The sequence below is a fragment of the Pinus tabuliformis genome, chromosome 6 (assembly GCF_031772625.1).
Source record: "Pinus tabuliformis cultivar Carrire ecotype Pingquan chromosome 6, CPIR1, whole genome shotgun sequence".
NCBI classification, from domain to species: Eukaryota; Viridiplantae; Streptophyta; class Pinopsida; order Pinales; family Pinaceae; genus Pinus; species Pinus tabuliformis.
The window spans coordinates 546,394,373-546,418,043 of record NC_142292.1 but is presented as its reverse complement, the minus strand read 5'-3'; the positions used below and the strand labels follow the sequence as shown (position 1 = coordinate 546,418,043).

Below are 23,671 nucleotides of genomic sequence, written 5' to 3'. Positions count from 1 at the left end.
GATTAGACACAATAGAAGTGGGCATGCCATGAAATTTGAAGATCTGATCCATGAAAGATTGAGCGACCAAAGTCGGCGTAAAAGGGTGGGGTAGGGGACAAAAATTAGCATACTTAGAAAGTCGGTCCACAACCACCATGATGACTGACTTGTTTCCTGACTTTGGAAGACCTGTAATGAAATCCATAGAAACCTCCATATGGTTGTAATGTGCCTGGTGCTTTGACTGTCTCCCCTTTGTGGCATTGACAGACATCGCATTCCACTACAAAAGTAAGGATGTCCTTTTTCATGCCTATCCAAAAAAATGGTCTTCTAGTGCGAGCATACGTCTTCTGAAAGCATGAATGTCCTACAGTGGGGGATGAGTGCAATTCCTCCAAAATGTGGCTTTTTAGGGTGGATGCTGGTGATATTATGACTCTATCCTTGTAGCGAAGAATCTCCTCCTACCACGAGTAGCCCTTGGTGGAATTTGGATCCGCCTGCAAGTGAGTAATCAGTTGGGAGAGCCAAGGATGTGAAAACCATTCCCTACGAGCCTCTTCAATCCATTCTGGAATGGGAAGGGAAATTGCAAGTAGGGTACTTTCCTCCTCAAATTGGCGAGATAATGCATCTGCTACAATATTTTCACGCCCTTTCTTGTAAATGATCTCATAATCATATCCCAGCATTTTGGCAAGCCATTTATTTTGTTGTGGGGAGGATAGGCATTGCTCCAAAAAATATTTGAGACTGTGATGGTCTGTGTGGATTTGGAAACGTCGCCCCAATAAGTAAGGTCACCAGGTATCTACTGCATGTAAGATGGCCATCATTTCCTTCTCATAGGTAGATTGTCCCAGATTCTTCCCACTTAGTTGTTGGCTTGTGAATGCCAAGGGTCGACCTTCCTGCATTAAGACCGCCCCAATACCCGTACCCAAAGTATCACATTCAATGACAAAAGATTTGGTGAAGTCATGTAGTGCTAAGATTGGAGTGGAACACATGGCATTTTTGAGAGCTGTAAATGCCTATTGTGCTTCATCATTCCAGAAGAATGAATTTTTCTTGAGGAGTTGAGTGAGGGGCTTCGCAATGCGACCATAATTGTAGACAAATTTGCGATAGTAGCTTGTGAGACCCAAAAATCCTCTCAGGCTCTTCAAGGTCTTAGGTTGAGGCCAATCCTGCATTGCCTGGATCTGTTTGGGGTCCACCTTAACACCTTCACGCCCCACAATGTGGCCCAAATACTCAACTTCTTCCATGCCAAAAGAACACTTGGACATCTTAACAAATAATTTATGCTTGCGAAGCAGTTGCAAGAGCAGATCTACATGCTGAAGATGTGCAACCCAAGTGCAGCTGTAGATGAGGATGTCATTGAAGAAAAGAAAGACAAATTTCCTGAGATATGGTTTGAGAAGGTGGTTCATAAGGTTCTAAAAAGTATATGGGGCATTACAAAGACCGAATGGCATGACCAGGAACTCATAATGGCCTTCATGAGTTCTGAAAGCAGTGTTTGGAATGTCGACTTCCTTCATGCGAATTTGGTGGTAGCCTGAGCGAAGATCCAGCTTAGTGAAGAATTGAGCCCCATTGAGTTCATCCAGCAAATCATCAACAGCTGGGATGGGAAATTTATATTTGACTGTCAACTTATCGAGAGCCCTGAATTTTGGACACATATGCCATTCCCCATCTTTCTTGAGCACCATGACCACCGGTGATGAATAAGGACTAATGCTAGGACGAATGACGCCTGCTTCCAAAAGTTCCTTGATTATTTTTTCTATTTCATTCTTTTGGGTGAACGGATATCTGTATGTGTGCACATTTGGTGGTTGGGCCCCTGGGACCAAGGTGATGCTATGATCATGTTCCCCTCTCGAGGGTGGAAGCTCATGAGGCTTGTCAAAGACTGGCAGATGGTTATTTAAAATCTGTTGCATATCAGGATGAATCGGCAGAGAATTGGGTTCGACGGCCTAGATGGCATTAAATTGAGCTATAACTCCATGATGGCCCTTTTTTAACAATTTTTTCCATCCTATGTGAGCTAATGATAGAGGGAGCTCTTGCCTGGAGTCCGCGGAGGGTATGTGTGGAGTTGTTCTGCTTAAAGCTCATATATAACACCTGAAAATCCATTATGATTGGCCCAAGTGTGCGAATCCATTCAACACCGAGGATAATGTCGCACCCTCCCATGTGTATGGAAAACATGTGGGTCTTCAACTGATAATACCCCATTTGACGTTTGACATTTTCATAGCGGCCTTCACATTTCATTGTTTCCCCATCCGCAATTTGGACTTGGAAGTTAGACACTGCTCATACAAAACAATGCACTGCTTCCACGACTCTTTGATGGATAAAATTATGTGTACTTCCACTATCAATCAAGACTACTACTGGGCGATGCTTAAAAAAACCTTTGATCTTGAGAATTTGAGGTGAAGAAATCCATGCCAAAGCATGCAGGGAAATAACTAGTTCGTCAGGGACATTGTCCTTCTGGTTGTCCTCTTCTGCCTCCTTAGGTTCCTCAAGTGGTAGGGCTTCCTCCGATGAGCTGTAATCAGTGGCATCAATTTGAAAGAATTTGGGCTCCTTGCATTTATGACCTGGGGAGTATTTTTCATCACAGTAGTAACATAATCCCTGCTTTCTTCTTTCTTCCATTTCTGCAAGTGACACCTTTTGAACCTTAAGTGTTTGAGTCATGCTGTGAGTCTGTGGGGGGCGACCCTTGGCGGTGAAATTTGGGTGAGTGGACTGGGCCGCTAACGCACATTCCACGTTACAAGCTACCTTGCAAGCCTCTAACCATGTGGTAGGGTGGTGTAGTCAGACATGGGATTGTATGGCCTCTTTAAGACCACTGATAAAACTTTCTGTATAGAACGCATCTTGGAGACCCCTAGTGCGGAAAGCTAAGGCTTCAAAGGCTGTAATATATTCATGCATTGTGCCAGTTTGTCAGAGCTTAGTGAGACGACCCAAAAAAGCAGAGTCATGGTCAAAGAACTCTATAAGAGATTTTTTGAAGGCGTCCCAAGTCAAAAAACTTCCATTGCAACGTTGATGCCATTGCCACCATTGCCATCTTTCATTGTCCAAGTACATGCTCCCCACCATAAGCTGAGTCTCATTATCTAAGATGTAATTCATATTGAAATACTGCTCCATTTGTGCTATCCATGTTGTGGGGTGAGAACAATCAAATTTATGCATATCCAGCTTGGGAGGTCGCAGACGGTGTTGTTGGTGGGTGCCCTAGAGGTGAAGAGAGTGGCTAGACTCACCCTCACTGTGTTCATTGCCAATATACGCCTCCTCGTGGGCTTCCGCCTTGCCCTTAGAGAGTGCATTAGTTAGTGCCGTCAGCTGCTCTTGAAGTTCTTTGAAGGATTGTTCAAGTTTGTCGATCTTCTCATTGGCCATAGCTTGAGCTCTAGTTTCTACCACGCACCGATCCGATGTACTTGAAATTTGGGACCGTCTGAATTCTTTTTGGCACTAACACTTGAATGGTACCACCTTGCTTAGCTCGTCGTCTTGATTCTTATGGGCTAGATCACCAATAAGCACCCCGGGAGGTGTCAGACTTTTTTTTTTTTTTCGAAAACTCCTAACAGAGTTTTACTCCTTTCTTAGGAATACTGCAGTAGCCGAATCACCAAAATGTCATTGCTGCCAAAAGTCTTGCGAAAATCACGCCCCGGTATAGGAACCCCACACCACTACTTAGATCTGGTGGATCTAAGGGATCTGAATGGCTGATCGGATAGCTCTGAGTGGTGGAACATATTGCTGCTACGGATCTGATGGATCTAATAGATCTGAATGGCTATTCTGTTAACTCGAAACTGCGGGACTGATGTCTGCTGCTGCTGCTGCAAACCCCACTTGCGAGATCTGATTTGGCAGAGATTATGCATGATCCAGAGATAGAAAAGGAAACTATGGTCTTGAGGAGTGTCAGGTGCTACAGATCGCAATATACATAAGGGTCTGACAATAGTACTTGGCCTAATGTTTCAGGGCTCTAACTAAGGAGGATCAACCGTACCCTTAGCTGTACAACCTGACTACCCTATCGTACGGGTGAGTAATCTCTCTGAGTGCTGTTCTCAGTGTACTGTAGCAACAAGACGGTCGACGGTTTATCTATGGTGAGGTTTCAAAGGAGCTAGGGGGCTTCCGATATACCCAGAGTGTACTTGGAAGACAGTCCATTCGCGGTTCTGTCTAATGCGTTACTACTCGAAGGGGTACCCACAGGGGTTACAAGGGAGTCCAACAAGCCTGACCACCTCTTGTATTTCCTGTGTGCATGCTTCCCCAAATCCATAGGTTTATGAGCTCAACGATAGATCCCGTGGTTTAAAGACGTCGGAACACGTCTCTAGCCAATTTTTCTTTTTTGCTAAGAAATGGAGATCCCACCAGCGCTGGAAAGTGCTCTGATACCACTTGTTATGCTCTTAACCTGCAAGATGATACCGGAATACCGAATATGCGAAGAAATATACCCATAACATAGAATAGTGGAAACAACAACAAGTATTTTATTATTAAGAAAGCAATGTTCACTTGCCTCTTCGAGGGGGCAACCTCCAATAGAGCAGAGCTCGATTACAAAATAAGACACGATGCTCCTCGCAGGGAGTCTCTATCCTTTATGTATGACTCATACATGTAATACCATGGAGCAATACCATGGTTCTTATTAATACCATCTATCTAATACCATGGCCCATTTGCAACTAACTGTGGTCTCATCATCAAATGCGGGTTAACCACTTACAATTATTAATATGGGCTTTATTGACTCTTTACTTAACTATAACTATGATTCGATCCTACTACATAAATAAGGGGGTTAGGGTGGGACCCTAACACTATGCTAGTTAGAAACGTTAAATCAACATAAAAAAAATGCTTCTATCTAAGTTGTAGAAGTAAGAAGCATCAAACAACACTAATGTGCAAGTAAAGAGACTAAACTAAATCTATTTTCTATTTTTTGTCTTTTTATGCAAAATCAAGTATGCAAACTAATTGTTCTTGTGGATGTGGCAGGTGAATTAAGGGTGTTTGAGGATGGCTGGAAGGGTTATCAGATGGATGGATGGTGTAGAAGACCATTGGGAGGCTTATGGGAAATTCCTAGAGGTTTTCCATCAATTCAGCCTCAAAAGAAGTTGTTTTAGGAAAACCTATAGGATGTACTAGAAACCTACAGGATGATCCTGTAGGAATTACAGGGAACCTACATGATACATCCCAGAGCTAAATGCGAGGTGTTGGGGGTGATGGGAGGCCTAGGAAAGGTGTGGATGGGTGGAATGGACTGGGAGAAGGTCTAGGATCACTCAAGAGTCAATATCCAAGACAATAGATGGATAGATTCGCTCAATGTGCTTGGAAGAATTTCTATGAAAAATGATGAAAAACTAGTGAAGGTGATGGTGAAAACAAGGGATAGATAAGGTGGATGGAGTGGAAGGTGGCTACTGGCTATAAAGTCTTAGTCTCCTCCTAAAGCACCTACCCTGCATAAAACATGTGTGCCTTCCAAAAAGCTATGCAACAAGATACATTTTCATAAACTAGAAAAGCATAATTAATGAATCAACTGCCTATACTATGCATGAAGAAAGTTGCTAAAAGGAATGAAAGCATGAATGAGATCTATTGTAAAAGTGGAGATGAAAAAGATGACAATGGAAATCTACCTTGAAAAACTAACTGAATACTAATTAAAGACAAAAAAAACTCTAAAGCTCATAAAATAACTAGAAAGCTGTGTCTTTGGGGCTGCTTAAGGGTCCCTTCCTCAAGTCATGATCCCAGAGGTAGGAAGTGAGGCTGAGACACATGCTGACAGCCTTGTGGTGATCCTTTTTATCCCTGCTAACTTTCTACTTGATATAAGGCACAAGTGGAAGCAAACTATTAAACAACCAATCTAATGTACACTACTTGTAATGGAAATGCATCTAAAAAGAAAATGAACAATGAAGCTATGAAACTACACCAAACATACATGTACAATAAAAAGGAGCCTTGTCTACTAGGGTTGGGCCCTAACCCAAGAGCTTTAGCCCTCTGAGTTAACTCAGTGCTGGCTCAAAACACAACTCATTCTTATTACCAGAACATCAAATTACATCAATATAACTTTCACAAGTCTTGCAGCTCGAAAATAGATTAGAGTTTTACAATAAAAATCTGAATGCTACAAAGGTCCTAGGCCTCTCTACTTATACATCTGAAGTCCCCAAATACTTCCTTAAAATGAGGGAGGCTCGGCTCCCAAACTCGAGATAAACTGGTTCTTTGTCTCTCAATTGCTCGGTTGCCTTCTAGTCCTCATGATTTGGCTGTTTGCACTCCAAACTAATGTGATGAATGGATGAATATTTGAATGGAGGAGTAGTAAATGAGGAGGATTTACCTCCTACAATCCCTCTCCCTTGTCCCATTCGAGTTTTGACCTTAACCTTTGCCAAAATTCCTTGATTTTCTCCTTTAATCCGATATTCAATGCATATTAGCCCACAAAGCATAATATCAAACTCTAACTCACCTCATAAACAAAATATAATAAAAAACATGTAATAAGTTATGAGAAAAGTTTTTTTGACTAAGCTAGGAGGTGAATTAAGGCCCATATAATTACCCAATTATGAGGCTCATCATATTTACTCAGATTCTCTTAGTTTCGTACTATCTTAACAAGTAATTATAACTATCATGTGTAAACAGATATTATTAACTGCGTTTATATAACAAAGAGAAACATATATATTCATGCATCAAAGTAGTATTAAAACATAAACCCAGTGTTCAACATAACACAATCACATGCAATTAACAGAAGTAAAATACACAGATAGTTCTAGAATACTGCTCTTTATTGATAATCCAGATTTCTAGTACAAACTTTGACCACCCTGCACACACCACTGCAGGGGTCCACGAACTCAACTGCAGACTTCTACCCTAGGCCTCTATGTACTCAGCTACAGAGCCTCTTCCTATGCTAGGAATCTTCACTCTTAGTTCTCACAGACCCATCAACTTACTCAGAACTCTAACAAAAACTTATGAACTGACTTAGACTCTTTAAGGCTCCCTTTTTATACAGTCCCATGGTCTGCGAACCAAGGGAGGATCTCATCAAGCTGACACAAACTATCTAAACTAATGCGGAAACCCTTTTTGACTAGTTACATCTTCACACTCCACGGCCAAAAAATGCGTGGAATTTACATTCTTTACACACAACTTGGGCCTTTAGCCCCAAAACTTGGGCTTTTAACCCCAAAATTGACCCCAAGGGACCCGTTCCCAAGGGGCCCCCAACACAAATCTGGTGACTCACCCTCAAGTCACTTTGTTGGCATGGAGATCTTGTCATGAAGACCTCCTAGCTCCACCTGTACCACTGCGAATTCAGCGATGCATTGTGTTTCCACCTGCTTCACCTGGTCGACCAACAACTTTGTCACTGGCTCTACACTATCTACCTGTATTTTCTGTTATGTCTCCTGCAGACTGACCACTGTCCCTTTAATGGAGGCAGTGAGTACATAGGCCTCCTCTAGCCAGGACCCTAATCTTGCCTTGAGTACTGTCTCCATGCACTGAGCTGCATCCAACTTTTATTTCAATGCCTTGGCTTCATTAAGCTTCGCTAACCTTTGTGTAATGGCAACGGTGCGTGCCGTTTCTTTAACCTCATCATATTTCTGCTACAGCTCCCGCACCTCTATTGCCAGGCTCTTTACGTTGGGATCCTCTTGTAGGCTGGTGACTACTTCGAGTGACTGCTCGAAGAGTGCAATGCACTCCCCCATGGCGGCATCTACAGTTGCTATTGCATCTTTGACAACGGCCATGTGTTTCTCTTTAACCTCTGGTGGAGTTGAAGGCTAGGCCCTCAACTCAAGCTCTATAGTTTTAAGGTTCAGTTCAAACTGAACCTTATCCAACTCTATTCTTGCTTCGTGCACTTTGACAGCGAGCTCCCGAATTCTCACATCCACTGGTGCATCTTCAAGAATATCCAGCTCTGAAACAGTCCTGCATGCCTTAGCCACCACCTTGGTCATGTGCTCATTATTTTCCATGGTGGACTTAAGAAGATCAATGGAAGAATTCTTCTTTGCATCCAACTGAGCATTGTTCACCTTCTGCTCACTGATAACGTTCAGGGTGCACTGCTCTCAAGCCTAAAGTTCTGCAATCACACCATCTTGCAAGGTGTGAAGGGATTCACTTGGAAGCGTGGCCAAATTTAGCCCAACCATCTTGAGGGCACTGATAGTGGCCCTGTCATCTTCAGCTTTTGCAGTCAGTGCTCCATCTGGCAACACTATGGCCCGAGGATCTAGTGTGCACACCATTTCCGCTACCTCCAACGTTCTAGGCGCCAAACTAGTTGACGTCGCGCTACTTCACCCCACACTGGTCTGTACCTGTGACATCTAGATTTGCAGCTCGCGTAGAACCATTTGAATGACACCCAAGGCCTTTTTTTGTTGCTGCTCAAACTGCTACAGTAGTTGTGCGGTTGCATCCCTCACCGCATCGCCAATATCGTTCAAATCACGTTTTTGACTCCTGTCAGAGTCACACTCCTCCTCTTCTTCCTACCCTTCTTTCTGCTTTTTGGCAGCATGCTCCACTTTGGCTTTTTCCTCAACCTCTTTCTTCCTTTTCTCAGCCAGTTGTTCCATCTTTAGCCTGGCCTCTTACTTCTTATGCTTTGTTGTAGACTTTCTACGCCCAGCTGTCAAGTATGAGGATGTGCGTCAGTATGCTAGCTAGCAGTTGAGGACCACCACAGTCACGTCCTTTGTGGCGAGGTTTGGAAGGTCATACTACTTTTGCTCAGGTTCCTTCTGTGCTCACATGGAGACACAGTGGAAGTACAACTTGAACTCCACATACTCTTCCAACTGGTCGAAGTTTGTCGGTGACAACCGCGATTTGCAGTTGATGGCCATGTTGATACTCATCTCCATCAAGATCCAAAATATCTTGCTATCCTTGACCCTTTTGGGGTCCTTGGTGGCGCAGAGGAAACTGACTATCCTTCAGTAACTCCCATGCAACCAGTACTATGGATAACAACAACCATGCATAGTGAAAGGTTTTGCTATGGTCCTGCACCTCTCTACAGTACGTGAGGAACTCACTGCAGAGGTAGCAGGCCTAGTTTAATTATATGCCCTCTGCACACTGGGACACTAATGATACACCAAGTGCTGAAACTTCATCTGTGTGACACTTCCTCATAATTTTCCTAGATCCTACTTTGATTGCGGGGTTTGTTATACTGGAAATGGAGTAGCTACACGGCTTCTGGACGAGCTTAAATTTGTCCTTCATTTGGTCGGCGAGGTCACTCTCACCTGTCTTTCTTCCAAATGCCATGGCTAGATTTATCCCTAAATGCGACAGCCAAGTGATCCTATGGATCAGCATGTGAGTGATCGACGTTGGCTCTTCCAACCACAGGAACCCATCATGCACCAATCATAGTATGTGTTTGATCACTATCATGGTTATGGGCGCGTAGTTGTAATGCAACACCCATAACATGTTTAGCAGTCCTACCTTGTCCACCCCTTTTATCCATTCCCTTGGCTCCAATGTGGTCAGACCAGTGTCCTTATAGAAGACACAACGCATGAACTGATCAGTTGCTAAGTGGGGAAAGCACTCCGTATCGGCCAAATCCCAATCCTCTAGCATTAAAAGGGGGACGCGCGCCAGGAATGGTATGTGAAATGTGATCTTGTCTGGTAGCAACGGTCTATGCAGCATGACTTTGCTCTCGTCAATGTCCTTGGGGAAATTTGCCTTGCCTCAACATGGAGGAATGTATTCAGGTAGTTTAGAGATAGGATTGGACCCTTCAATGTCAACGTCCTTAGCCCCCATGTCAATGTCATCCCCACCCATATTAATTTCTTCATTGTCTTCTTTAGGTTCCAAGACAACTACCTTGCCCTTCTCTTGCGCAGTGGGATTTTCCTTCTGCGGGTGTTTTCTGGGTGACACTCACACCGGTGTTGTCGCTTTCTATTTATCTTTCTTTATTTTTAGACCCTCTTTGGTTGGCCTAGGCCTTGGCTTGGGTGATCTTGGCAATTTGGGTACCTCTGTAGGTACTTCAACACTTTTCATCTCTGGGGTAGTTCCCTCAGTTACCATTGCTTCTCCAACATTCATGGTTTCTGTGGGCACAGACATGATACTAGACAACAACTCTTGCGTTTCCTTTGGCAATTTCTCAAATACTCAACTCACTATCAAAGCTTCAAAGTACTCATAGTTCATACACGCCTGAGAGCTCAACACCTCAATTCTCAAAATGGCAAGTGTTTTTCGTTGGGCAGCCACCTATAATTTATAGGCATTTTTGAATTCAAATCCGACTGTTCCCCCCAAAATTCGTTCATAAATGCTAGATTGGCGGCAAATTTTCAAAGATCTTGCCCTTAAATTCTGACTTAAATTCTGCCCCCCACTCCATTTAGCTATTTTCCCACGGTCAAGTCATGAATAGTGACCATAACAGTCACTTTCCAGCTTCCCTGCGCGTTCCCTTCTTTGATAGTGCAACTCTCCACACGTTTCTGCTGACATTGTGACATTCCTTCATTCCACGCAGTTGCCCAATCACACAGCTCCACAACTCGGGTAGTGTAGTTTATAGTCTTGCACCTCCTTTCAACTGCCTGGAGTGCTAATACTGTGCTTCCATCATCTAGTCATCCAGCTAGATCGTGGGTATATGGCTTCAATTGGCTGCCATTCACCCTCCCTAGGAATGGCTCTCCATTCAACTTTACCAACTAAACTTCTCCACCATCAATAATCTCCTTGATGACATATGGCCCTAACCAATTCATCTTGAATTCTCTTATAATTTTCTCAAACTTTCTGTCATATAATAAAACTAAATCATTTACCTTGAAGGTGTGCAATTTGATGTGCTGATCGTGCCATGCCTTTTCGCACTCCTTTTGAACTTGTTGAAGGAACCTAGCTAGAAATCTATCCTCTTCAAGCTCTGTTAGCTATGCAAGCCTCACCTCCAAGGCTTCGTGATCTGCCATTCCTATGAATGCCGCTATGTGTAGACTAGGTATAATCTACTCAATCAGTATCACAACTTCTACACCATAAACCAGTCTGAACGATGTTTGTCTAGTCAACTTCTTGCAAGTCATTCTATAAGCCCATAGCACTGTGGGCACGAGCACATCCCAATCATTTCTTTGAGCATTGAAAACCTTTGTTAGCATGCTCTCCAACATTTTATTGAATGCTTCCAGCATCCCATTAGCATGCAGATGATATGGCGTGCTCTTCTGATGGTAAACCTGAAATTCCTCCGTCATCGGGCTGATCGTCTCATTAAGAAAATGTGTACTGCGATCACTCATTAAAATTTTTGGACAGCCAAACCTTGTCAACATGTACTAAAAGATGATTTTTGCTGCTATCACACTTGTACAGACCCTCACAGGCTACATCTCCACCCATTTGGTTGAGTACTTAGTTGCGGTGATGATGTACTATACACCCGTCTTCCTTCCTGGAAGCTGAATTGGTCCCACAAAGTCAATCATCCACTTCTCAAAGGGTTGTAACGATATCTGCAGATTCAGTAGTAGCTCATCCCTTCACAAGGGTCTGCCAGTCCTTTGGCATGCATCGCATACCCTACAATACACCCTTGAATCTTTATGCAGTGTTGGCCACCACAACCCAACATGTAGAATCTTCTACGCTATTGCCTTGCCTGCAAAATGTCCTCGCATGGCTCTGCCATGAGCCTCAGTGAGGATGGTGTTTTGTTCAAACCTTAGCACATAACGTCATAATATTTCATCTGATCCCATTTTGTACAAGTGCCCTGCAATGACAGAAAAGTCTATTGTGTGCACCACCTGTTCCTTCTTCTGTTGACTTGTATATCCTTCCGAAGCCATTCCTATCATCAGAAAGTGTATAATATCTTGAAAGTGGTTGTTCATTATGCACACTATAAAGAGCTGCACATCAAGCAGTCCTTCCTCCAAATTAGTAGGCTCTTCTCCAGTTTCAATGCGCGACAGATGATTCGATCTTGCATTCGGTCATCCTGGTTTCATAATGACTTCAAAATCACATTCCTGGAACAACAACATCCACCTGCATATCTTCTCCCCCAAGACAGGCTTGTTGACCAGGTATTTCAATGCAGAATGGTCTATATACATCTTAACATTTCTGCCCAACAGATAATGCTTGAACTTCTAGAGCGTGTACACCATAGCTAATCCTTCACGCTCTATCGTGGAATAATTTTTCTCAGCTTTGGACAACTTGCTACTTGCAAACGCTATAGGGTGATCCAAGTCCCCTTCACTGGCCTATGTCAGTACTACTCCCAGTGCAATACATGACTTGTCCATAAGCACATGAAATTCCTTCTTCCAATCCGGGAAGACTAGGATTGGCACGATGATCATTTTCTCCTTTAGCACATATACGCTTTTCTGGCATTCTTCATTCCAACAAAACCTAACATCCTTCTTTAATAGTTTTTCCATCGATGCGGTGATTTGGGCATAGCTCTTGATGAACTTTCTATAGTATCCCGTATGCCCCAAAGTTGCACGCAGCTGTTTCACAGTCCTTGGTGCTTCCAAATTGATTATGATCACGATCTTTGTAGGTTCTACCATCAAGCCTTGTCTGCATGCCATATGACCTAGAAATATCCCAAAAGGGACATAAAACAAACATTTATTCAAATTGAGTGTGATCTGGTACCTCCAGCATGTATCTAGCATCAAGCTTAGACTTGCCACATGGTGCTTTACCAATCCAAACATTGTCCACTCATCAAAGTATACCTCTAGAAATTTATGAATGAAAACCTTGAATGTCACGATGACTATGCGCGAAAAGATCTCCGGTGCGTTCTTCAGCCCGAAAGGCATCACCGTATATTGGCAGCATCCCCATTCAGTCGTGAAGGTTGTCTTACTTCTATCCTCCAACATGATATTGATCTCATGGTACCCAGAGAACCCATCAGTGAACAAATATGATTCTTGGTCGCCAACATTATCTATGACTTCATCGGTGAACAGAGTTGGGAAGGGATCATGCACGCAGACATCATTCAACTTTCTGAGATCTATGTATATCCTTATTTCTTCCTTCTGCTTCTTTTCCTGAACTACTATTGGGCTCACCCAATCAAATTTTTTCACTGGTTTAATAATACTTGCCGTGAGCATCTTATCCAACTCTAAGTGGACCCTTTCTTTATACTTAGGATTGAGGCGGTAAGGTCTTTTCTTCACAGGTTTTGCATCCATTTTTAGGGTGATCTTCATGACACCCAGGTCCCCTATTATCACTTTCAGATTTGACAACTTCATGGGGAACAGATCCTGATATTCCCAGAGTAGTTCGCTGACCTTATCGACTATCGCATCGTCCCAGTAGTCCCCAATCTTTGCAAACTTCAGCTCAGCCTTCATGCCAATGTTCACCTATCTAGTTTTGAGTGGCTCAATTATGTCGGGGTTCTCTAGTTGCGGTCCTTCAACTTTGCGGTGACCTTTAGTCTCTGGAAAATTAATCTTCCTTAGGTCTTCATCTTCTCCTTCCGCTATTACCTTGTAGCATTCTAGCACATGGCTCAGCTGGGTAGTCCAATCAGGTTGAATCAAATATAGAGGATCCTACAGTATCCTGAAAATTGCTACCTTAACCTCCTACGACGCTTCGTCAATACTTTGAAAGCCATCCTCAAAGCTGAACGCCATAAAATCCTTGGTGCAAAACATCCCATTCTTCAGTGCCATAGCGAAGTTTCATCTCCAAGTACCAATTCATTGGTATAACATCCAAGGTATGAAAAAATAGATGTACCCACTCTGGCTGAGGCTTCACTCCATACGCTTCAGTCCATTTGGCTAAATGGTCACATGGATCACTTCTTCCATCATACTTTTTTATTAGCCGTACTTGTTGGTGACCAAACCACACTCTCATCATATTTTTGTATACAAGTGAATCATCAAAACTGTCCTTATGTGTGCCCCTACATCTCGCAGGTGTAGCGCGTAGCGCCCAGTCAATGGCCTAGAAACGACGCTTCTCTGGAACTTCTCTCTCAAATGCATCCAAAAAGTGATCAACATTAGTTAAATCATCATAGTAAGTCAAATTTCTTACCTCTGATGATACACAGTGCAATGACTTGGTCGTATTACAACACAGTGTAGATACTTAATGCAATCAATTTTGCTAGTGCTCTAGTTCTTTGTCTAAATCTGATGTGCAGGAACTTTCGTGGTCCCATGCAATACATCCATCTTTTGTCAGATTCACCCAACCTTGATCTCGCACCATTATCTTGTAAATCTGGTCCATATTGTCATCACTTTCATAATCGTGGATCGGTTCAGTATCGCGTAGTACTTCTGCAGGGTCCAGTGGCACCACTACGCATAGCAATTTCTTCTTAAATATCATCTTTCACTTCTTCAGATTGATTACCCCATTCATGTCAATGGGCCAATCGATCCCAAGGAGTGCGGGGTAGGGATTGTTGTCATCCACAATCTCTATCATTTCAAAATCAGCTAGTGCGCTCACGCCTTCAATATCAACTGTTACCCCCTACAACCTCCCCATTGGGATGATTTTCTACTGATTTCCCATCCTTAACTGAATCGGAGACCACTGTAGCATAGGTTTCCCCATTCTCTTCCATGTCTGTTACGGAAAAATTTTCGCGTCCGACCCCAAATCTAAAATAACTTGATCCATCTCATATTCTCCTATCTACACAGTGAGTCTCATCTGACATCTAGTTCTTGCCTTATGCTTACCAAGATTTCTAACTATGCACGGTCTGTCAGTAGCATTTTCTTTGCCAACACACCTATTGATTAACTCCTGCAGTCCATGCACAACGTTGCTATCTTGTATCAGTTTCATGTAGCTCTCTAAGAACATGGTAGTCATGGACGGGTCCATTTCTTCAGCCGGCCTCTGTTAAATTCCTAAGGTAGAGGCCTCAGTAAAACTGTTCTTTGCTTCCATAAATGTTTCTTTTGCGCATTCTAGATTAAACTTGGTCTCCTTTTCTGGTGCTTTTTGGACCCACTCACCTTCTTCAGGCTGCTTCCCCTTATCCTCACCAGTCGTCATTCTATTCCACAACACAATATTTCCCTTAGTGTCTTCCTCATGAGGCTCAGCCCTCATCATCTTCAGGTTCTAAGTTTGTTGCTGAGGTTGCGCCCCCTTCTCATGTATCTTAGCTGAAAATATAGGGAAATTCTCTGTCATGGTCAAACTGAGTACAATGGCGGCATGACAGACGTGTCGGGTTCAGTAAATGTCGTGTGTAGTGTCCTGGTCCTCCACAATTGTAACAAATAACCTACCCTCGACCTCTACTAGGTCCTCCTCCACCTCGACCTCGTCTGCGCCCCTGAAACTCGCCTCGTGCTCTTCTAGTGCCTTGGTCTGGAGGCTCCGTTTCTGCCTGCACCCTGTATGTAGGTGTCCTGTCCATCATTAATTCGTAACTATGGCAATTGCACTCATCATGTCCCACTAATTGACAGAAGTTGCAGAAGAGCTGTTGCAGTGTTTGTACGAATTTATGTTGCAAGTGCCAATTGTTTGTCGAATGTTTCCCAACTACCTGACAGATAGAACACCATAGCATGGGCCCTGTACTTGGCCTTGCCGTAGTTTCTAGCCTTAGAGGCATTGGTCCCCCTACAGTAACATAATTTGCGAAAACTGGACAGTGATCTTTGTCATGCCCCTAGCTTTTTCACTTTAGGCACCACACTTCTTCACACGCCTCTGGCCGAGATATTCTGACTTTTTTCAGATTCTGCATTTCGAGGAAAAGGTTATGAAATTGCACATGAATCTACTGAACCCCTAGATTATCATCCTGCATTGGTGTCTCGTGCAATATTATCCTAATTTCTAGAGCTTCCGCCTACGTCCCAATCTTCTGTTGTGATAACGCAACCCTTAGATGAGGCAGGAGTGAAGCCACAAACCATTCGCGGTGTTGCCTATCAGTCAGATTCATGTTAGTCTTAGGATCGTACACTTTAATCTCTAATCCAAATTTAATTGCATCTCACCACGCTTCATCATGATTTCTTTGAATCCCACAATTGATTGTGCCTCAGACTTAGGTCTACTGAATTCCTTATTCAACGCGGTTTGGATATCTACCAACATGGACATGGGATTATTAGTGTAGTACTTAATGTACCACGTTAGTGCGTGTTCCTGCAAAACACTAACCAACATCACTTTCTTTATTTGATCATCTGTGATACCCTGAGCTTCCCATACAACCTTCGCAACGAACCAAAACTGGTATGGATCTTCATTTCCCATGCCCTTGAAGATAGGTAGCTTTACAAAGTTCACCATATTGAACGGTGGTGGAGGTGGTGGTTGTGTGGGTGAGGGTGTAAGTGGTGGAGGTGAATATGGAGGCGGTGTGGGTGGATGAGGTATTCATTGAATTCGTTGCTTTATCAATTAAATAATGCTTTGCCGAGAAGCTTATGATACTCCCTCATCGTCACTCAAAGGAGTTTCAATTAATAGGCTATATTTAGGGCCCTTTCTTCCTCCATCCCTGAAAATCCTTCCACTTCATGTAGCCCCAAAAATCAAGGTAACTGCATAACATACTTTTCACACAATAGCATCTTAATCCAAGTATTTAAAGACCTTAAATAATTACCTCGCGGTCCTTTGAAGAAGCAATTCTCTGCTTCGCTGTAACTAACTGAAGTATTGACCACAAACTCTGTCACAAATCCTCCTATGATACGACCGAGGCAATGATTGACAGTGCACACAATCTTGTCTTTAGAGGGTTCCAATCTCCACACTAATTCCAGGGTCTAGACAATCGGACTGTCAAGGTTCTATCTCCTTGGCCATTTGCCAACTTTGCGATCCACTCGTATAATTCAACCAGGAAGGAATAGAAGAAGATTTCGTTTATCTCTGTGTACATATATTTATCCAAAAAATGTTCTTTCATCAATCGCGGATTCTAGTTTTCTTGCACTGTGAATTCATAGATATTTCTATCCAACCATTTTTCAATCTCCTTCTTAGTTCGATTCCAATGATGTGACATCACACATCTCGTTATGCAGATCCTAGTCCTGACAATCGACCATTTGTTGGCTTGATGGACCCTGACCCAGGCTCAGTGTTAAGTAGCTAAGCAAATCCTTACACCACTGGCCCTTTCGGCATCAATCCATGGAGCGCAGATTGAAGTCTCACCCGAAGCAGTAGGGGGGATGCAGGAACCAAGTTTCTACACCCTGAGATGGTTTTGATGTCGGTGTTGGGCAATTTAATTGCTTAAATTGCTTTCATTAAATTATCAATCAGGGAAACTCGTAAGCTTGTGATGATGCCAGCAAAATATATGTGGGAGTAGGCAACTAACTATGTCTAACTAAATTATTTACGATTCAATATAATATGCAAGGGAAGAGGCTCCTAATTAAGGAGGTCCTGGTTGTCCTTCCCTACAATATCATAGATTGAAAAGAAATCATTGATTACATAAAACCAGAAACTTGAAATAAAGACAAGAGAATGAACTTTAATTGTTGTTCAGATTCAAATAGAGAGAAAGACTAACTTAGTCCCTTGATTGTTCCCTCAGATACTAATCCAAACTAAACTAAGATTCATTCATAAGCATAAGAAGTGAAATACTTGAAACATAAAAGCAAAAGAATGAATTTCAATTATCATGCAAATCAAATGGAGAGAGAGCCTAACTTAGACCCTTGGTTATCCCCTCATATGATACTTGAAACATAAAAGCAAAAGAATGAATTTCAATTATCATGTAGACCAAATGGAGAGAAAGCCTAACTTAGACCCTTGGTTATCCCCTCATATGCTGATAAGATTTAAAACTCATTCATCAATCACAAACAAATCCTCAAACATCTAAGTAATGAAATAAGATCTATTATGAAATAAAATGTTCCTTTGATCCTTTTAGAGTGAGCTCAATTCTCCTAAGAACAAAGTGACAAGTTATTCCATAAATTCATATACTACATTAACACAATTTATATCTAAAACTATATAATGGAAATTTCTGTAAAATGAAGCTTTATTCTATTCCATCATAAGTTGGATACATGCTCCAAGAGTCCTCCATTTGGAATGGAGGAGGTACTCCTATTTATACAATGGGATGAGATAACAAACTCATAATGATGATCCACTAATCTCTCTTCAGTTCCATACATTTCTCAACCATCTAGAAACATAACCCCCTTTTGTCCTTGATCTTCTCCATGAGATCATGATCTTTTCCATGAGGCTTATCTTATCAAATTCGAATTTGATCATTCAAGGCCACATAAAGATGCCCTGGAAGCTTCCTTTGTACCTACACATGTCAACAAACTCATTCTAATTGTTAGGTATAAGTATAAGCATATTATTTTCTAAAGTTTAACCATAAATCCACTTTAAAATGTTAAGAATTAATAAACTTTGGAAAATCATAGTTATAACCCAATAATGAGGTAAATGTAATGATGTGGAGGTGGAATGGAGGTGACATGAAGGTAAAATGTGAAGGTATTGGTGAATAATGGAGTGAAAGTAAGGACTATTTTGAGGCCCAACATACCCCCAAACTGAAGGTATTGCATGTCCTCATGCAATCTATTACATTACTTTTTGATATTTGAGATTTGGCTTAAACTCTGCATGATATCATTTACTTAACTTTTGCAAAGCGTTTTTTGATGAACTGCAACTTGGTTGGTTCTTGTGTTTCAACCATATTTTGTTTGTTGCATTCAATGTATTATCTTTGCATATTGATAATGTGATTTTTATTGCAGAGTATTTTTGTTGGGATGCATCATGGTTGGTTCTTGTGTAACAACCATGATTGTGTTGGCATCCAATTAACTTTTAAATACTTTTGACAAAGCCATTTGTATGCTCATGTAATAGTGAATATATTTTGAATGTAAGTGGGGTTTAGAATGTGATATATGAATGTGGATGTTATATGAATGTGATAAAGTATGTATGTAAATGTATCCTTCCCCTTAAACGGATGGTTTGGGTAGTTATGTGAAATGGGGAAAGGAAGTGAAGTTTTTCCAAAAATTATTATTCTAACTTTTCAAGGAATTTAATGGTTAAAAGTTAGAAAAGATCATACCTTAACTTACCCTTCCAAAAATGGATGAGAGTTGTGCACGTGTGGCTGCAAAAACTATTGTTCATAGTCTTCTTTACTTGGTTGTGAAAATGGTGGATGAAATCGAAAAAGTGAATCTTTTATTGTTGTTGCATCTGCTCTTGAATCTGTTGTTGGATCTTCTGCTGAATGTTCAGAATCTGCTGCTAAATGCGGTTGAAAGTGTATAAGGCTTGGAAGGTATACAAAATATAGAAGTTACCTTTCCCCCCAGCCTTATTTATTGACTTGTCCTCAAGTGATGACAAACTGAAAAACAATGAAAGGAAATTGGCTTCATCTGCTACAAAATATGGTTCTTCAAGTCTTCAACGCTCGATGGCACAAATCTTACTATTTGATTAAATGTGTTGATGTCGAACATAGCAAGAAGTTGTTGACTTAGTGGCCGTTAATGAATGCCCCTAGCCAACACAAGAGCTCCCACCATTGATTCCAATGGGAGTCAGGATGCCTAACACATCTTTGTAGGTACGAATAAATTTGTCGTGGTCGAGTCACCTACAAGATCCAACGAACAAGGGATATTAATGTACTCCCATTTTTCATTGGCAAGAGTACTTGCCATTAAGGCATGCAAGCCTCTAGGTGTTTTTTCAATGATACTTAGACTCTAGGACTTTGACTCAAGCAGGGTTTTATTGGCGGAAATGAAGGGGAATGGTAATGACAAGGAAAATGGCAATAAGCTTGTAAGGAATGGATGTAAGGAAATGCATGGTGTATGAATAAGAACTCTTGCTGTGAAAAATGGATATGGAAATGTCACGCTTTATGGATGTACAATTGGTGGAATTCAAAATCTTTTTGAAAAAGGGAAGTGCAAGGTAGTGGTTGTGGACATGGATTTGTCTTCAGAATTTTCATGAATTTAGTCTTTGGAAGACTAATTGTCGTCACAATGAAATCTCCTTAATGATCACTTTGTTATCCTGTAACCTGTAAAAAAAACTTGGCAGAAAGAAAACATAAGTTTGTTCAAGAAGAATTGCGCATTTCCTTCATGATTCTTATGCAAAAATTTCATACCAAATAAAACAGATTTAAGAAAAATCAAAGTGTTGAAAGTAACTCAATTCATGATATCAATTTCAATCCATTCTTAAATATAACCATGAAAAGTAATACTCCCTGTTTGTGTCAGATAACTCATGAAATGTGCTTGGCAAAAAGATTGACATTAGAAATATCTGTTGTGTTCTGCATATTAGTATGTCACATAAAAGCATTTAACAGAAAGATGTGATGAGTTAATGCCAACTTGAAGCTATTGAAACAAGAATCCTCCAATGTTTGTTAAATCGATTTTTAAAATTTGTTTCCAAGTATTCCATTTTTTTATTTTCAAATCTGTGTGAATTTTGTGATTTTTTTTTAGACAACAAATTTAAAAAGAAAATATCAAAAGTAATGAAAACATAATTTTTTATTTTCTTTTTATGTTGATTTTATTTATTTATTTAGATTTTTTTTTTTTAAACAACAAATTAAAAAAACATATTTTTTTTTAATTTATTATTTAAGTTGAGATTTTTTTTAAAATTGTAAAATCAACAAAATTTTATTTATTAAAACCTAATAAAGAAAAATTCTAAAAATAAACTATCACTAAAATGAAGTTAGTTTTTTTTTTTTTTTGTTATTAAAAATAAAATAAAAATAAGAAAATCACAAGAAAATTGTTTTGTGTTGTTTTGATTTTTTTTATTATCCGAAATATTAAATAAATTAAAAGGAAATGTTTACTTTTATTTTTTTATTTTTTTTTAATTTTTATTTTTATTTTAATCAACACACAAAATATTTTTTTAAAATAACAAATTAAAAACAATTGTTTTTAATTTATTATTTATGTTGATTTTTTAATATATTTTTTTGTTGTAAAAAAAAACTAATTACAAATCCACAATCCGTAAGCAAGGTTATTTTTTATTTTTATCAACACACAAAATATTCGTTATTTTTATTTAAATAACAAATTAAAAACAATTTTTTTGAATTTCTCCAAAGCCTTGCTGACGTTAAAGAGCTCAGCTGATTGGGTTGGTTTCTCTCAACAAAGTTCAGAACCAGTGTATTGTTTCTGAGTAGAGATGGCCATCACCAACCCCATTCATGCTGCACGCTCATCCTCCTATATAATTGCCCTCTTCATCATATTAATGGCGATTACCGTCCATAGAGTACAGAGCGCCATTGTCATGTGCGAGGAGCTTCCCGTGGAACTCTGCGCCTTCTCTGTCTCATCGTCTGGTAATAGATGTGTGCTCGTGAAGGATGTAATGAATGACGGAACCTTGCAATATCAATGCCAGTCATCGGTTGTGATGGTGGATAAAATGGTGGGATGGATCGAAAGCGAAGAGTGCATAAGTGCGTGCGGCTTGGAACGGATGGCTGTGGGAATTTCCACCGATTCTCTACACGAACCGGAATTTAGTACCAAGTTTTGTTCTTCCAAGTGCCGCGGCAATTGCCCCAACATCGTCAATCTATATGTCAATCTTGCTGCAGGAGAAGGAATATCTCTATCGAGTATATGCGAATCTGAAGAAAGAAAATCTCGCAATCTGACCAAGAAAACGGAGTCAAGTTTGTCAAAATCAAAGTCAGGCACCCATTCCAAATCGTCTAGATCCCTGGATCCAAAGGCAACCGCAAAACTGAGTCAGAAGTTGCTGTAATTGCAGTCTCATCCTTAGGTAGACTAGCACTAATGTCTTTTGCAGTAGATTGAGCAGTTGTAGTTTCTTCAAATCCTGGCTCAAACAGCTCTGTTGTCATATTCTTCCATTTTCCCTTTCACCATTTTCAATTGTTCTCTCCACAACTGTTTGACACGTCCTGGGGTATGTTCCCAATTTTGCCACCTGTTCTCTGTAGTGATTGTAAAGCTCTCCTAGAATTCTGGATCCATGGGTGCATCAATAGATTTTTTTTTTTTTTAATATCTGGTCTTAATTTTGCATCCTGCAAAGTAAAATACACAAACCTACGGAAGCACTGATGCCGAAAATCCGTTATATCCGGCGACAAATGCTCAGGTATGGGACGATGCTCATCTTGCACAATCCGGAAGAGAGCAGGCATAGGTGCAAGATCATAATATGGAGGAGCACATGTGAGCAGCTCTATCACTGTGCAACCTACACTCCAGATATCTGATGCAGCACTACCTCAGGTGCCATCCAATAAATTTCTACCAAATTTCTACACCGCAGGCTATCATTGCAAGTTTTTATTCAAACACATCATTTTGTTATAGTTTAAAATTCGTATTTGCTTGAGAAAAACAGCTCTCAGGCATCCAAGAAGCTGAAGGCCGGTAATAACAGGGTTTTAGTGGGATCAAGTAAGAGGAAATGTGCAGAGGACGGTTTTGTGAAGCCCTCTCAGCGAGCAGCTAAGAAGAACAGAAGAAAAAAAAATGAAATTGAACCTATCTCTAAAAACAAATGGTTAGTTTTAAAAAGAATTTTTTTTTTTTTTTTTTAATAATAATATATATATGATATATATTATTATTATGTGGGAATTTTTTTTTATTTAAACCAAAATTAAAACTAAATTTTATTTAAACTTTTTAAGATGATTTTTTTTTGGGTTCATTCACAAAATTTTTATTGTCATATCAGGGATCAATTTTCCAGCAAGAGTATTTTATTTGAACTAAATCAATGGATTTTCTGATCTTCCTGATCGCACGAAGTGCAGGAAGAGAGCATACTAATCGCTTGATTTTTTTTTATTTATGCAGGGGGGTTTTAAAAAAACTGAATTTAAAAGTAACTAAATACTAAAACATCAGAAAACTCAAACTTGAACTCCTTTGTGAAGATCCTGTTTTCACCAGGTTTCACAAGTTAGTTTTTTTTCTAAAGAAAAATACTAGAACTGAATTAAATTCCTAATGCCTGATCCCTTAGCACCATCCCCGGCAACGGTGCCAAAATGTTGGGCAATTTAATTGCTTAAATTGCTTTCATTAAATTATCAACCAGGGAAACTCGTAAGCTTGTGATGATGCCAACAAAATATATGTGGGATTAGGCAACTAACTCTATGTCTAACTAAATTATTTACGATTCAATATAATATGCAAGGGAAGAGGCTCCTAATTAAGGAGGTCCTGGTTGTCCTTCCCTACAGTATCATAGATTGAAAAGAAATCATTGATTACATAAAACCAGAAACTTGAAATAAAGACAAGAGAATGAACTTTAATTGTTGTTCAGATACAAATAGAGAGAAAGACTAACTTAGTCCCTTGATTGTTCCCTCAGATACTAATCCAAACTAAACTAAGATTCATTCATAAGCATAAGAAAT

At 40.5% G+C, this 23,671-nt stretch overlaps 1 protein-coding gene across 1 annotated transcript; it reads left to right on the top strand.

Moving 5' to 3' along the window:
* Positions 1-21,372: 21,372 nt before the first annotated feature.
* LOC149259676 (uncharacterized) lies at positions 21,373-22,026 on the top strand. Its single transcript, XM_089376693.1, has one exon. The coding sequence runs from the start codon at positions 21,436-21,438 to the stop codon at positions 22,024-22,026; it is 591 nt and encodes a 196-aa protein (XP_089232819.1). The 5' UTR covers positions 21,373-21,435.
* Positions 22,027-23,671: the final 1,645 nt, after the last annotated feature.

Coding starts and splice junctions, on each gene's coding strand:
- LOC149259676 (XM_089376693.1), top strand. CDS start 21,436: ATGGCCATCACCAACCCCATTCATGCTGCACGCTCATCCTCCTATATA.